The 13,742-nt window shown below is 33.3% G+C and overlaps 2 protein-coding genes across 3 annotated transcripts; one reads left to right on the top strand and one right to left on the bottom strand.

Annotated features, from left to right (window-relative positions):
- Positions 1-588: 588 nt before the first annotated feature.
- LOC112521553 lies at positions 589-4,990 on the bottom strand. 2 transcript variants are annotated; one of them, XM_025130475.1, is made up of 12 exons: positions 4,820-4,990; positions 4,111-4,282; positions 3,954-4,016; positions 3,762-3,867; positions 3,462-3,566; positions 3,309-3,385; positions 3,060-3,189; positions 2,694-2,766; positions 2,398-2,589; positions 2,194-2,311; positions 1,047-1,271; positions 589-841 (listed from the first exon to the last, which is right to left on the bottom strand). In XM_025130475.1, the coding sequence occupies exons 1-12, from the start codon at positions 4,891-4,893 to the stop codon at positions 791-793; spliced, it is 1,386 nt and encodes a 461-aa protein (XP_024986243.1). In that variant the 5' UTR covers positions 4,894-4,990; the 3' UTR covers positions 589-790. The 2 variants fall into 2 exon arrangements, with proteins under 2 accessions (XP_024986243.1, XP_024986244.1); XM_025130476.1 differs by lacking the exon at positions 1,047-1,271.
- A 6,262-nt stretch (positions 4,991-11,252) lies between these two features.
- LOC112521368 (probable glucuronoxylan glucuronosyltransferase IRX7) lies at positions 11,253-13,454 on the top strand. The gene is made up of 4 exons (XM_025130194.1): positions 11,253-11,753; positions 11,838-12,199; positions 12,295-12,545; positions 12,628-13,454. The coding sequence occupies exons 1-4, from the start codon at positions 11,471-11,473 to the stop codon at positions 13,091-13,093; spliced, it is 1,362 nt and encodes a 453-aa protein (XP_024985962.1). The 5' UTR covers positions 11,253-11,470; the 3' UTR covers positions 13,094-13,454.
- Positions 13,455-13,742: the final 288 nt, after the last annotated feature.

The following is a 13,742-nucleotide window of genomic DNA, read 5'->3' as shown; positions in this document are numbered from 1 at the left end:
AAAATCATCTAGAACTATACAATTACTAAGTTTTTATACTTGTTATGAAGAAAATGTAATCAAATATAGGTAACCAATGGATTATTCGCAATCTAGACTGGTCTTCAATTAAAAAAAAATAGGAACTGGATATAACTAGTTAGACAAGTTTCATAATTGTTTTTTTTTAATATATCAACTATTTCTTTTGGTTTTTTTTATTTCTTTAATAATATAATTTTTTTTAATGTTATTTACTCTAATCAAATAATATTTTACTTATTTCATTATAATAAAGTGTGGGTCAAGGTAAAACCCAAAAAGAAAAAAATTAAACAACACATTTATCTGTAAGGTATGCACATATAAGTAACTGAAAATGTTTTCTGGTTTTAATACACATATGCATACCATACAAATTACTTGTATAAGCATAAACAGACCATACAGATAAATAATTACTAGGTTGTTATTTAGATTTTAACATGTTTCCCCTAAACCTACCCTTAACTATAAATACATAAAAGAACCATAATTTACCCTGTAAAACGTTTCAAGACAAACAAATCATACTTGCATCACGTCAGACGTCACATTACATAATAATTCAGCAAAAGGCTAATTTTGTATGTATATTTTGTGGCTAAGTTATGCAAAAATACAAATAAGATTTCGTTTAAGATCGAGTATTATAACGTATACATTTACTACATACGAAAGTAAATCGACCATTACTACCCTCGACCCCTTCTCTAAACACGATCTGACTGATTAACCAAAAGTATGCATTAACGTGACTAAACCTTAACTGTTATGATTTGTCCGTGGCTCCTTGAAGAAGATAAGAAGCTTTACTTCGAACCTGCATTGTTGTACATAACATCAAATAGATATTTCATTATTAAAACCAAACAAACCCAAGAAGTCTCGACTCTTCTGAAGGATAAGATGTACACAGACCTTACATTTACCCCAAAGGGTAAAAAGGTCATTTCTGCAAAGACCCCAGTTGGTAACAAGTTTTATTTTGCCTCGTATTTTTTAAAACCATGGAGTAAGAGAGCTACCTTTGACGCGTAAGATCTAGTGTCTGTGATGTTGATTTGGCAAGAACAGTTCCGGAGATACAGACCCCACATTTCGTTCAACAACGGTTTGTCTTTCAGTGTAGGGTTATATAAGAACCAGTTTTCAGTCAACACCAAATAAATGTAGATTTTGAAAAGATCACAACTTTTGTCTTTCAAATTGATCAAGGTCAGTTGCCTTATGACATCTTCTTCATCCTCTACCTACAACCAGGTGGGGCAGAAATGTAAATCTAACATGTCTATTCTTATAAGAGTATTTCCAACTACAACAAAATTGGTTTTATAGGATGTCAAATATGCCTAAATGTCGTAAGTTTATAAACTTAAGTCCTATAAAGCAGTTTGTTAAAACATTTAGGGGTTGTTTGATTGGTTTTCCATTAAGTCTTGTATGAATAAAGCTGTTTGTGTGTGGGAGGGTTTTTTTATAGATGGAAGGAGCGTGTTTTTTATTAGAAGGTGCATGTTTGGGAAAAACTTGGCTTTCTGCATAAAAGTCCCCCCTAAAAGCTTACCAAATAAGCCATTCTCTATATCATTAAGCCACTACCAAACAATCATGTATAGATGTGCGAGTCCCATTAAGCTCATTAAGCTGCTAACAAAAATGCCCTTGGACATATTTTGCATTCTATTGTTGTAGTGTTCGTTCTTATCAATTATAATGCCAGAAGAACAATATAGTTTAAAACTACCAATTATGAACAAACAATGAAGATGCAAGAAGTGATTAAAAACAGTCAAGAGATGAGAGTTTTTCGCTAAATAGATAATCCCCTTGCATTTCAAAATAAGTGCTCACATTTTTATTTTAGTTCGTTCCAAAATAAACGTCCCCTTTTAAAAGTAAGTGCCTAGTTTCAAATTCTACCCTTAATTATGAGATGAATAAATTCATTACCCCCTCTATTATTCAGGGTAAAATTGTCGATAAATTCATTACCCACTCTATTATTAAGGGTAAAATTGTCATCCAGTTAACCCAAAAGTGTAATAATTGCACATTTCTAAAACTGTCTTTTTCATCGTGGACATTTACTTTGGGACAGTGGGAGTTACACAGTTACTTGCTTCATTGATTCTACACTGTCACATTGATAGAAAATTGAAATGCAGGATGTACCTTATCAAAATAACCAAGAAGTATTTGGAAAGCAATTGCACTTCTGAGATGCTTGGTGTGCCCACAAACTGCTTGGATACAGTCAACGGCTCTCAGGCTGTTGATATCGTAAGGAACCCTGTTTTCAGACAACCAAGAAGGATATATAATGAGAAATGTTTCAAAAGAAACAAAAGAATGAGAAGGATAGGGCTGAATGAAAACCTCAAGGCAACAGATTTTGCTACTTTCGCACAGCTGGAACTCCATTCGTCATCCGTGAAGAAATTAACTAAAGATAGCATACATTCATTCAGATCAACAGACAGACCTAGTAGCTGTCGATCTAACAAGAGACAGATTATAACAACTACCAACTCTTCAGCTTCCGATGTGGAGAAAATAAAATGCGTTTTCCTACAAACGACAAGCATATAGCATATCAAAATGTGCAAAATGCAAAAAATTTGAATGTTCATGTAACTGTTTACAGAATCCAGATGCTTGTAGTTTGCACAAACCTTGCTTGGCTACAAGCAGCTACAAACTTGATCCATGCTACAATATTTTGAGTTGATTCCGTGCATTCAGAATCTGAAAATAGCATCAAGAAGTTAACTAACAATTCCACTTTCCAGTTGACGGAAAGTAAATTTCCTGAAAACAAAAACCCCACAATAATCATACAACTTGGCGAAAAGTGATTTTTTAAAAGACCATGACTTCAAAATGACATCCAAGAAAAAGAAATATCACGTTTCATTTTAGAACCCTAGGTTTTCTTTTAGCAATCTGTAATCATTCAACTTCGTCGTCATTAACAACTTGCCAAAATCTTTCAGAAGACCGATATTTAGAAATATATGGAAGCATAGTGTTAACATTACCTCCAAGGATCATTTCAGCATCGGAAGAATCTTCCAAAGGTGAATGCAATAAGAAGCCATAGGTTTCAAGAGCACCTTTAAGTTCTGAAAAGCTTGGTAGCCAGTCAATCTTTAAGAACAGTAACTCGTCCTGATTAAGCCATGACATCAAGTTAAAAAAGTAACGACCATATAGCTAGAGGACACAGAACAAAAAATTGATCCATGAAAACAACAGCGGTTTCACACAATCCTAAATCATAGAGACACCTCATTTTTTGGCAACAAAATAGCACACCAAAAGTTGACTGCAGCAGTTCTGAGCACTTCCTTTGATGAGTATAACACTGTAAACCCAGATACCATGGAATCAGCAAAATGTCTGATTATAATTTAACAAATATTATGAGATGGACAACATACTCAAGTGAAAGGTCCATGTTGCTATGGGTTTCTCTACTTCGCCACATTTGTAGACCAATTTCAGTAGCCAGCCATTGGTCAACAAACCTTCAAAGAACATTTCTCCTGCAAGAAGAAAATGCAATCCAATGAACTGAATTGATGTTCTCCAAGGACCATTTTATAAACTATCAACGTTTATATTATGACCCAAGATAGTGTGATATCATAAACAGGTCTTCGGATTATGAAAGCAATATGGAAAAATACTATGAACCCAAGAGATGCCACGTGAATAGCTGCTTCTAAAATAAACTGTACCTGATTCAGTACTAAGCTCAATCAGTGAATTCACTCCATGGCCCATGAAAGAACGAAAAAGAAAGCAACTTGGAAGATTGCTAAATACAAATGACGGCGGGGATTTCTGTAAGTTGCATGGGAATCAATGCGTTATAATATGCTTACACACAAGGAGTGTTACTGACAAATAGTTGGTCAAAGTGTGTAAACCTTGTTTCCGAAAACTTTAAGACCCCAAATGGATACATCATCCTCATCGCTAAGTTGAGTCATCTACAAGAAACAGCTCATTAGGGTACACAAATACGACTGATATTGATGAAAAAACAGAGATAATACAGGAAGAAAGTGAGAGCAAGATGTGTGCCTTCTCGTGACATTCGTCAACATATTTAGACAATTTAGCAACTCTACCATCCTCTTCATCATCAGAGTTATAAGTCTTTTTAATCTTAGCCAATTTTGATTTCCTCTCAATTACCCTATTCTTCTCCTTGTAATGATCCACCAGTAAATCATCCAGACCAATCACTTTTCTCCTGCCAGATTACATAAAAATACATCAACAAATAACTTAATAACACCTTAACCATCCCCCAAAAGGGATATACTTTGATTCTCTGACATCAAACCTAGTACTTCTTAAATGCACAATTAATATGTATTTTGATCCACTTCTCAAGACTAAGCAAACCAGATGGTTAATTCATCATCAAATTTGGAAGTAGAAAAGACTCACATTCAACAAAGCTAGTAACTGGGAGTCCTATTACACCTAAGGCCAACTTCAATTCACCATTCGGGCTTGCCTTTGCCGTGATTGTCTCTAAATATTAGTTTTATCCAAAAATCTAGAGCTCGCATCAACCCTTAAACTTTGGTCGATAGAAACAAATAAAAATCAAAAACCCTAACAGCTCAGCTTCTCAATAGAAGTCAAAAAGTAACCGTAAGATGTTGTAAACCCTAAATTGCTAGTTTCTCCAAGTTCGTTCAATTGAGCCGATGCAAGTAAACCAGAAAGGAACATTTAGACGTTCAAAAAACACAATTGTAGGGGGCTATGTTATTATTACCGTCGATTGGGGGCGACAATGGGTGAAGTAGCGAGTAGAACATCCGACTCGAAATCGAAAGGATCTTCTTCCATCTTTTTGAATTCTTGATTTCTTTCTGATCTTCAAATGACTCGTCTACGTGAAGGAACTTGAGATCATCAAACAAGAAGCCAATTCACCCCGCCAAAATTGGGGACGAAACCTTTTTGATTTTCAATGTTATACCCAAACCCGTATACACGGATCGTGTAGTCCGGTTATTTGACCCGAAAACTAAGCAATTCGACCCGTTAACTTATTGGGCTTTTAGCCTTTGATCCAATAATATTTCATTAGTTGGGCTTTAGAATTAAACCATTTTAGTGACCCAGTTTTCGTGATATCTATGAGATCAAATTAAAGCTTTTACATTTATATTGTCGAACCTTATAGCAAAATAACATTCCTAGAAAAACCATATTAAACCTTTACGGGACAAAAAACATGAACCTCCACTTAACGGTGCTCAAAAACCCGATCAATCTAACTCAACCCAACCCAACCCAACATGAAATAACTCAACGCAATATCTAATCGAGTTGTAAAATCTTCAAACCGTAGGTATGAGATTGATAATGGGTTGCTTTTATTTGAACTCAACTCAATCTGATGAGTTCGATATCCTTTTATAAATCTTGAACTTGATATGAGAGCGCACTTTCAGTTTCCCCTTGCTATACAAGGGCCTTTAATGAATAGAAATCTCCYGCCAGCAGTCTTCTCTTCCTATCACTTCACTTCGTTCGAAAAAGATGATCTCACCGGGCCGGGCRAAGGGGAAGGAAGGGATGGGTAGTCCGGGAACAACAGCGGGAGAGGACTCGTAGCCCCCCTCTCTCCTTCTATTAATATGTACATTAAACAATTACACTATCATGTACCCTTTTCATATACATATATTTTCAATCTCTTCTTTATACATATATAAATCCTCTATATAACTAGATCCTTTGTAAATATATAAGTAAATAAATTAATTGAGAAAATTAATTGAATGTGATATACTTAAGATTTAAGAAATATGGATAAATTGTACTAAATGGCTAGTGATGAAAAAGAAACTGTGAACAGACTATAGAAAACAACGTATTCAAGATTAAGAAAATATTTTAATGTACCAAAATATCAGTCCGACCAACCCGTACGGTTTGGGTTGGGTTGAGATTTTCCAAACTGCTAGCATTGAATTGGGTTGTTCAAATGTCTTCAACCCGATCAACCAAACTCATGAGCACCCCTACTTGCATGTACACATGCGCACACATTAGATTTGGTAAAACGGCCCATTATTTTGTAAAAGATCGCAGTATTGTGAAACACATATTGACTTTATGGTTAGTCTATATCACATGCACAACATTGCCCACAACAATATCTATCTATCTATCTATCTATCTATCTATCTATCTCATGTATATAGAACGAGAGATATTGAGATAGATAGATAGATAATTTGTCAGACGCTGTTTAATTGTTGTCTAAAGGGTGTGAAATGTTCATTGATAGTCATTTAATTCTTAGTTTTTATTAAAAACGAGTTCATTGATGGTTGGTGGTTGTCGAGGGAACCCTCAACGACACTTGTTACTTTTCATGAACGAAATAGTTATATGTACATTTCATATTTTATAACTCAAACTAATTGAATTATTATTGAAAACTTCTTAAACCGTGTTTCTTAGATATTATAAGTAAAAAACAAAAATGCCTACGTGTGGTTCTACCCTAACACGTCTCATGTGTTTTGTTGCATGTGCTCGTGTTTTTATTCTTCTATACACAAAAACCTCCTTATTTGGATCCGAAATTTTTACTTAAGCAATTATAGTTTACCGTCCCGTTATAGATTTGAATATAATTTTCATGTTTGAATTTTGAATACCGTATTATTGGATAATTTATCAACGATACATTAAGCGGATATTCGAAAGTTACTGACCGCTTTAATGACATATATGATTTATTCGGTGAGTTATATATTAGTGTTTATTTGTAGCTTATTCATTAATCTCGTGACTTGTTCAGTCTGCAAAAAGTGTTATGGTTGTTTCAAGCAGATTAAGATTTTGTTCAAATTATTTCAAAATCAGATATGTTTGTACTTTTTGAAACATTTGTTTAATGACAAAAAACAACAAAGATGTAATATAAATATTTGTGTCATTAAGACAGCTTATTCAGTGTACAGACAAAGCTCTAAGTTGGTTTATATATAGCTTAATGAAAAATACAACCAAAGAGTATGAACAAATGGGTAAGCTTTGGAGTTTGTTTGTGAAAGGTTAATGGCAAGAATATGCCTACACATGGGGACATGAGTCACATGAGGGCTAATAATTCAATAGACCTGACCATGTCATGTGGTTTCACAGCTCATATGAGTTTGAGTGGGGTCAATGGCTTTGCATAAGTCTCACTTTAGGCCCCCCTTTATGGGTATGGGGTACCCCCAGTGCCCCCACATTTGTGCTACTCTTGGGAATAGGTCACAAACACCCTACATGACTTGCCCCCATTCTATATTTATTGAAAAAGTGTATGTGGAATGTTGAGAACAAAATGTTTGATAAAAACAGGGCTACCCACCAAAAGGAATGAAATAATTGGCCAAATGAGACAATCACAAGGTCCCTTTTGTGTTTTCTTCTACCATTTTTGAAGTGATTTATCATAATTGGATTAATATTGTGGAAATAAGTACTGGTTCGATTTTCATTGAACTGTGTTGTGTTAAAAAACCAGGTCAAAAACTAGTCATCTTTTTGGGATAACATTGCTTAAGTCCGTCGAAGCTAACCACTTGAGTTGTGATGCACTGGTTAAGGCTTAAGGGGATGTAATGGAAATTTCATCTTTTTCAGTTCGAATCCAGGCGTTGTCATAGTCTTTTTGGCCATGAAAGTTCAGTTGTGATGACTCTAGGTCATTTGTGGTTAGATGAAAATTAGTCAATATGTGTAAATTGACTCGAAAACTCGCCTTTAGCGAAACATGTTAGCTTATCTTGTGAATTTTTTTTTGATTGATATGGTTTACTTATTCAAACGCTAAATGATATCCCCAAAGTCGCTACTTGTAAATCTTGACATAATAACACATTACAGTGAAATGTGACAAATTGGAAATCGAAATTAAATCAAACGTAAGTTCGGTTTACTGTCCGAAAAACCATAAATAACCATTCAAACAAAAAAAAAAGGAAAAATTAGCTACTTAAATTATAAAAAAAAAAATAACAATAAAAGGCAAAAGTTTTAAAAGAGACGTGAAAAGGACAAAGTAACTCTTCCTACATTGTTGGTTTTAAAGGATGAATATATCAGCTTTTTATGGTCCAAAAAACAATCAAACATATAATTGACAATAAGTTGTGAGACCAATTTAAGGAAAAACTGATTAGTTTGTGGTAACTGTGAGATCTAATGTGAACCACTCATTTGAAATATTTAAATATATTTCTTAAATAAGCTAAAATGGTAATATAGTAATCTATTTTTGACAACTAATCAAAATATTTAATTAAGTTTTTTAGAAAGAAATATTTAATCCAAATTAGTTACCTAGTATATCAATTACCTAATACACATCGTATTTTTAAAGATATTTGTGAATCAAAATGTATCATAGTGATAACGTTCGTAAATGCTTCATGTATATCACAATGTATTTTCTTTGTTTTATGAAATGTATCATAGTATGCATTTTTTGTTATTGTCATATTGCTTTACAAAAGGTATCATATTGTGCATCTTGTATGTATATATGGGTATCACATTGTGCATCTTGTATGTATATCTAGGTATCACAGTGAATATCGTTTGTAGGTATCACAATGTGTATCTTGTGTTCACATAAGATTCATCTAAATAAGTTTTGCCGAATAAGATTCATCAAAAAGAAAAAATAGGAGAGATGAGAGAGGATATATATAAAATCTCTAAAAATGCCTTTAAACATTTTAAGTTAATATTACCAAAATTATTAATTTCTTAAGTTAACTTTGATTTATGATTGATATTAGATATTACGATTACCATAAACAAAACAGTTCTTATTTGAATGCTTTTATATATATATATATATATATATATATATATATATATATAAATAAATGTGGATATGTAGATTTATGTCCATGTCAGTACCTAAATGAATGTGTTGGATGAATGAATAAGGTTAATAGTTGCTTAACCTTTAAGACAGATATATTGTTTTTGCTTAAATTAATCATTTCCTAATTCCTAGTATTAACAATAACTGATTTTTAATCTCATTAAATAAGTATTCCTATCTAATATATATATATATATATTAACTAAATTACAAGACAAATAACGTTATAATCTATATATTAATATTAATATTAATATTAATAAAAAGAATATAGAAAAGTGAATTTACGTAAATCATAAGAACATGGGACTCTTTAATAAATAAATAATTTAATTATTGGTTCCACACATTCACATCACACCTCTCATTTTCCAATCAACACCCCCCAAAGGATAACACTTGCACTTTTATTAATAATAATATAATAATATCATCATCACCCACCAGACCAACTCATCTCTCAATTATTGCCCTTTTTTTTACAACTTTCCATCCACTTCCTCATTTATAATAAACCTCTATCGGTTAATATCGCATGGTATCATGGTATCATGGTTTTTTTTTTCTTTTTAAATATCATATATCAGTTAATTATAATTGATATGTAAAATTTTATATCATGTATTAATCAGTTTGATAACAATTAAGTTGATACCAACTTTGATTTAGATGCAATAAAATTATTGAGTATCCAAACAAAATCTTGATATATATTGTACCTCTTATTATAGTATATATATATATATATAAGCATTCAAATAATTTCATATAACACAACGATTTATTAATAGTCTAATACAAATGGCCATTGAAGCGATGATGGACTGTAGACGTGTGGACGAGTTACTAAGATTGTTAGAGTTAGACGAATGAATTCAATCAAGTTCTATCTGTTCATTCATATCATAATCTAGCGAAATTAAAAATAAGAACGTTTAAGATTTAAAGTCAAAATATGTTGTATTATACCGAAATTTAATTAATAAAAAAAATAAGTTGATATGATATTATCGTGGTACACGACTTCTAATACCACATAACAATCAAGTTTAGATAGTTGGTACGGTGTTATCAATCAATTAAGTTGATACAATATCAATTAAATTGATACAATATCAATTAAATTGGTACAGTTGGTAAATTGATATAGTTGGTATAAGAATTGGTTGATTTGTGATGGTATAAAATTGACACCCTTAAACTTGGGTGTGGTTTGATTTGTAGGATTTACTTAGACTTAGAGGTATTTGAAATTAATTTTTATTCTAATCTCATGTTTGATTTATATCTTTTTTTGGATTTAAATGAAATATGATAAATATAGAATTTTGAAATCTTATGAGGTGATTGGTATTTCTCATGATTTTGTAGGATTTGTATGTAATAATTTTTAAAATATATTAAAAACACTTATTTTGTAATTATCAACTGATAAAAAGGTAATTTAGTTATTTTTATAATTATGTTTTCATAAATTATTTATCAAAAATGAAATCCAAATAAATTCCAAATCCTAAAAATCAAATATATTAAATTATTTATAAAGATCACAAAATTTTCCAATTCCAAATCTTTTCACAAAACCCAATCTTTCAAAACCATTTTGTCAAACTAAACGCCCCAATTAGCGAGTGATGTGACATTCAACTCAGTATTATTTGTTATTCAACTCAATTTCATTCCATCACTCGCTACATCAGCATGATAATCGATTAATGGTTCAATTGGTTATCCGGGTACTTAAATGTTTAAAACTTTACATCTTAGGTACAAAAATGTATGTTTTAAAAGTATGTTATCCAAAATATAAACCAAATTAAAATACATTACGTTTTCATGCAATTTGTCCATTAAGAAATGCATTATATTTCTAATACAATTAATGGAATGTAATATGTAACTTTATAAAATCATTATTGTTATTAAATAAATTACTAAACTTCTTTATATGATTTATTATATTGTCTTAAACCTTAAAACAAAATTTTAAAATATAAAAAAATCTAAAAAAATTAATATTTTAATATAATTTGCTATTTATTGATAAACCTAACTCTTACAAAACTGATAAAAGAGAAGACCCACCAGAACCCTTTTCAATGCTTCCATATGAAAATTACTGTTTAGGCACAGAGTACAACTCATCAGGCACATTTAAGATACCCAGGTTGGAGGGCAATTTAGTCATTTCACATTCAACGGTCTTTTTGCAAAACCAAGATGAACCTCCATTGATGATGATGATCTTGAAAGCAGCATTCTTCTCGACCACCATTGTTTAATGTTTGGATGAATTACTATTTATATATATATAAATATCTTGCAATTAATTTGCAGTTTTTTTATATTGGAACGAAAACGGTCTTCCAACAAACCCACCATCATCATCGATTTTGTGTTTTCGTGATCTCTACTTCTTCTTCAACCACAAATGAAAGCTTCGTCTCAACCGATTTGAAGAACATCCATCAAACTTTCTTCATGATTATTTAAGGATCTAATACATATTCTTCTTCAATGGTGGAGCAGTATAGATCCACCAAGAATCACAGGAAGGAGTTCTACGTAAGCATGAAGCTTTTTCGAACCAGAAATGGGAAACCAGAAAAACCTTTTTGCTTTAGATACTTCAAATGGCTTCTATGGTTTTCCCTCTCCTTCTACTTCTTCGCTAGATTTTTAAGCAATCATCAACCCAGTACAACTAAATTGAAAACAGCGATAATTTCTCACTCTCAATCCAACGTTGTTTCTCGTGCTCTTTCGGAATCAATTCTTCAACACCCCAGAAATAATCGAGGTTTGAATTGAATCTAGCCAGCTTGAATCGTCAATTCGATTAGGAAGTTTTTGTGGGGTTGATTTGATTTGATTTAATTTGCAGGTTTGTTGAAGGATTTGAAGGTGTATATATACGAACTTCCGGCGAAATACAACGCCGATTGGCTGTCAAACGAGCGGTGTAGCAACCATTTATTCGCTTCTGAGGTGGCGATTCATAAAGCATTGATGAAAAGCGATGTTCGGACGTTTGACCCATCGGAGGCGGACTTCTTCTTCGTCCCCGTTTACGTTTCCTGCAACTTCAGCACCGTTAATGGGTTTCCCGCCATCGGACATGCACGTGCCCTTTTATCCTCTGCCGTTGACTTCATCTCGTCGGAGTTACCGTTCTGGAAACGGAGCAATGGGTCCGACCATGTCTTCGTAGCTTCTCACGACTACGGAGCTTGTTTTCATGCCATGGTAGTACGAACAAATGCAGAAGTTTTAACGAATTCATTTGCTTAATCTTAAGTTGATTATATATTTTTTAATCCACAAAATTTTCAACAAATTAGGAGGATCGAGCTGTTGCTGATGGGATACCGGAATTCATGAAGAATTCGATTATATTACAGACGTTCGGCGTTAAATATCTACACCCATGTCAAGATGTTGAAAATATCGTCATCCCACCGTACATCTCGCCGGAAAACGTTCAGTCAACCCTGTCAAACTCGCCGATTGATGGTCGCCGTGACATTTTCGTGTTCTTCCGAGGGAAAATGGAAGTTCATCCGAAGAACGTCAGCGGACGTTTCTACAGCAAGTAATTAATAACAAATTCTCGATTCGACGTTTTACAATGTTGATGAAATTATTCCTAACAGTCATCGGAAATTGTTATGCAGGCGTGTGAGGACGGAGATACTCCGGAAGTACGGGAATGACCGGAGGTTTTATCTGAAGCGACATCGTTTTTCCGGTTATCAATCGGAAATTGTACGATCGGTGTTCTGCTTGTGTCCGCTAGGGTGGGCACCATGGAGTCCTAGGTTGGTCGAATCGGTGGCTCTGGGTTGCGTTCCGGTAATAATAGCTGACGGAATCCGTTTGCCGTTTGAATCCACCGTGCCATGGCCGGAGATATCTTTAACGGTGAAGGAGAAAGACGTAGCCAAACTCGGCGGCATACTTGATTACGTGGCGGCCACGAACCTCTCGTCGATCCAGCGAAATTTGTGGGACCATAAACTCCGGCGGGCCCTTCTTTTTCACGACGACATGGAAATCGGTGATGCGACATGGGAGGTCCTAGTTGCGTTATCCATGAAACTCGGTAGGTCTTATCGGAGGTCGAGGCTTTCCAGCGAATAAACGGTGGACACGTTGCAATTTTTTGATTGGAAAAGTCGTATGCCAGCTGTTTTTGTTGTATTCCAACGTGGCATTTATCTCTGGTACCTATGTCTGACTATAGGGCTGAATTGGCAAGTGGTGATAGGTGGGGCTGAATGTTTGGTGGGGCCAGACTGGTGATATGTGAACTTGGGTGGGATAGGGTGGAGTGGTCCTTACGGTTGATAAGATAGACCTACCTGTTATTGAGGTGTTTGATCATTGTTACTCTTTAACCCCTTTGGGTATTAGATATGGACATTTAGGCCCCTGTAAAATATAGGAATAGCTATTTTTGAGAAATGAAATACACAGAATCTAGTGCACGCATTTTTAGTCAGATGAGTTATTGAGTTTTGGAATTGTTGTATTGATTTGTGTTGAAGCAAGCTATAATTATTTCATGTAAATTGCAAGAAAATACAATTATATTTTAAAATCAAATCAAATAAATCATATAAAATCAGATATCTCATATATAAATCAGATACTTAAGTATTTAAGATTTCATATATGATATACCGACACGAGTTTTTGAAAATACAATATATAAAATAACAATCATACCAAAATATATTACATTTTTAGTACAAATTGTTTTAACAAAATTCAATTATAATAATTTTGT

Source organism: Cynara cardunculus (genome assembly GCF_001531365.2).
Source record: "Cynara cardunculus var. scolymus isolate 2C chromosome LG 11, CcrdV1, whole genome shotgun sequence".
NCBI lineage: Eukaryota > Viridiplantae > Streptophyta > Magnoliopsida > Asterales > Asteraceae > Cynara > Cynara cardunculus.
The sequence above is the reverse complement of the archived record's forward strand: the minus strand, read 5'-3'. Positions and strand labels throughout refer to the sequence as shown.

Bases quoted from the DNA above. Each gene is read 5' to 3' on its own strand.
- LOC112521553 (XM_025130475.1), bottom strand. From the start codon at position 4,893: ATGGAAGAAGATCCTTTCGATTTCGAGTCGGATGTTCTACTCGCTACT. The intron at 4,283-4,819 runs GTAATAATAACA...GTAATCTGGCAG, and splicing joins ATTGTCGCCCCCAATCGACG to GAGAAAAGTGATTGGTCTGG. The intron at 4,017-4,110 runs GCACACATCTTG...TGTTTCTTGTAG, and splicing joins TTGACGAATGTCACGAGAAG to ATGACTCAACTTAGCGATGA.
- LOC112521368 (XM_025130194.1), top strand. From the start codon at position 11,471: ATGGTGGAGCAGTATAGATCCACCAAGAATCACAGGAAGGAGTTCTAC. The intron at 12,200-12,294 runs GTAGTACGAACA...TCAACAAATTAG, and splicing joins GAGCTTGTTTTCATGCCATG to GAGGATCGAGCTGTTGCTGA. The intron at 12,546-12,627 runs GTAATTAATAAC...ATTGTTATGCAG, and splicing joins AGCGGACGTTTCTACAGCAA to GCGTGTGAGGACGGAGATAC.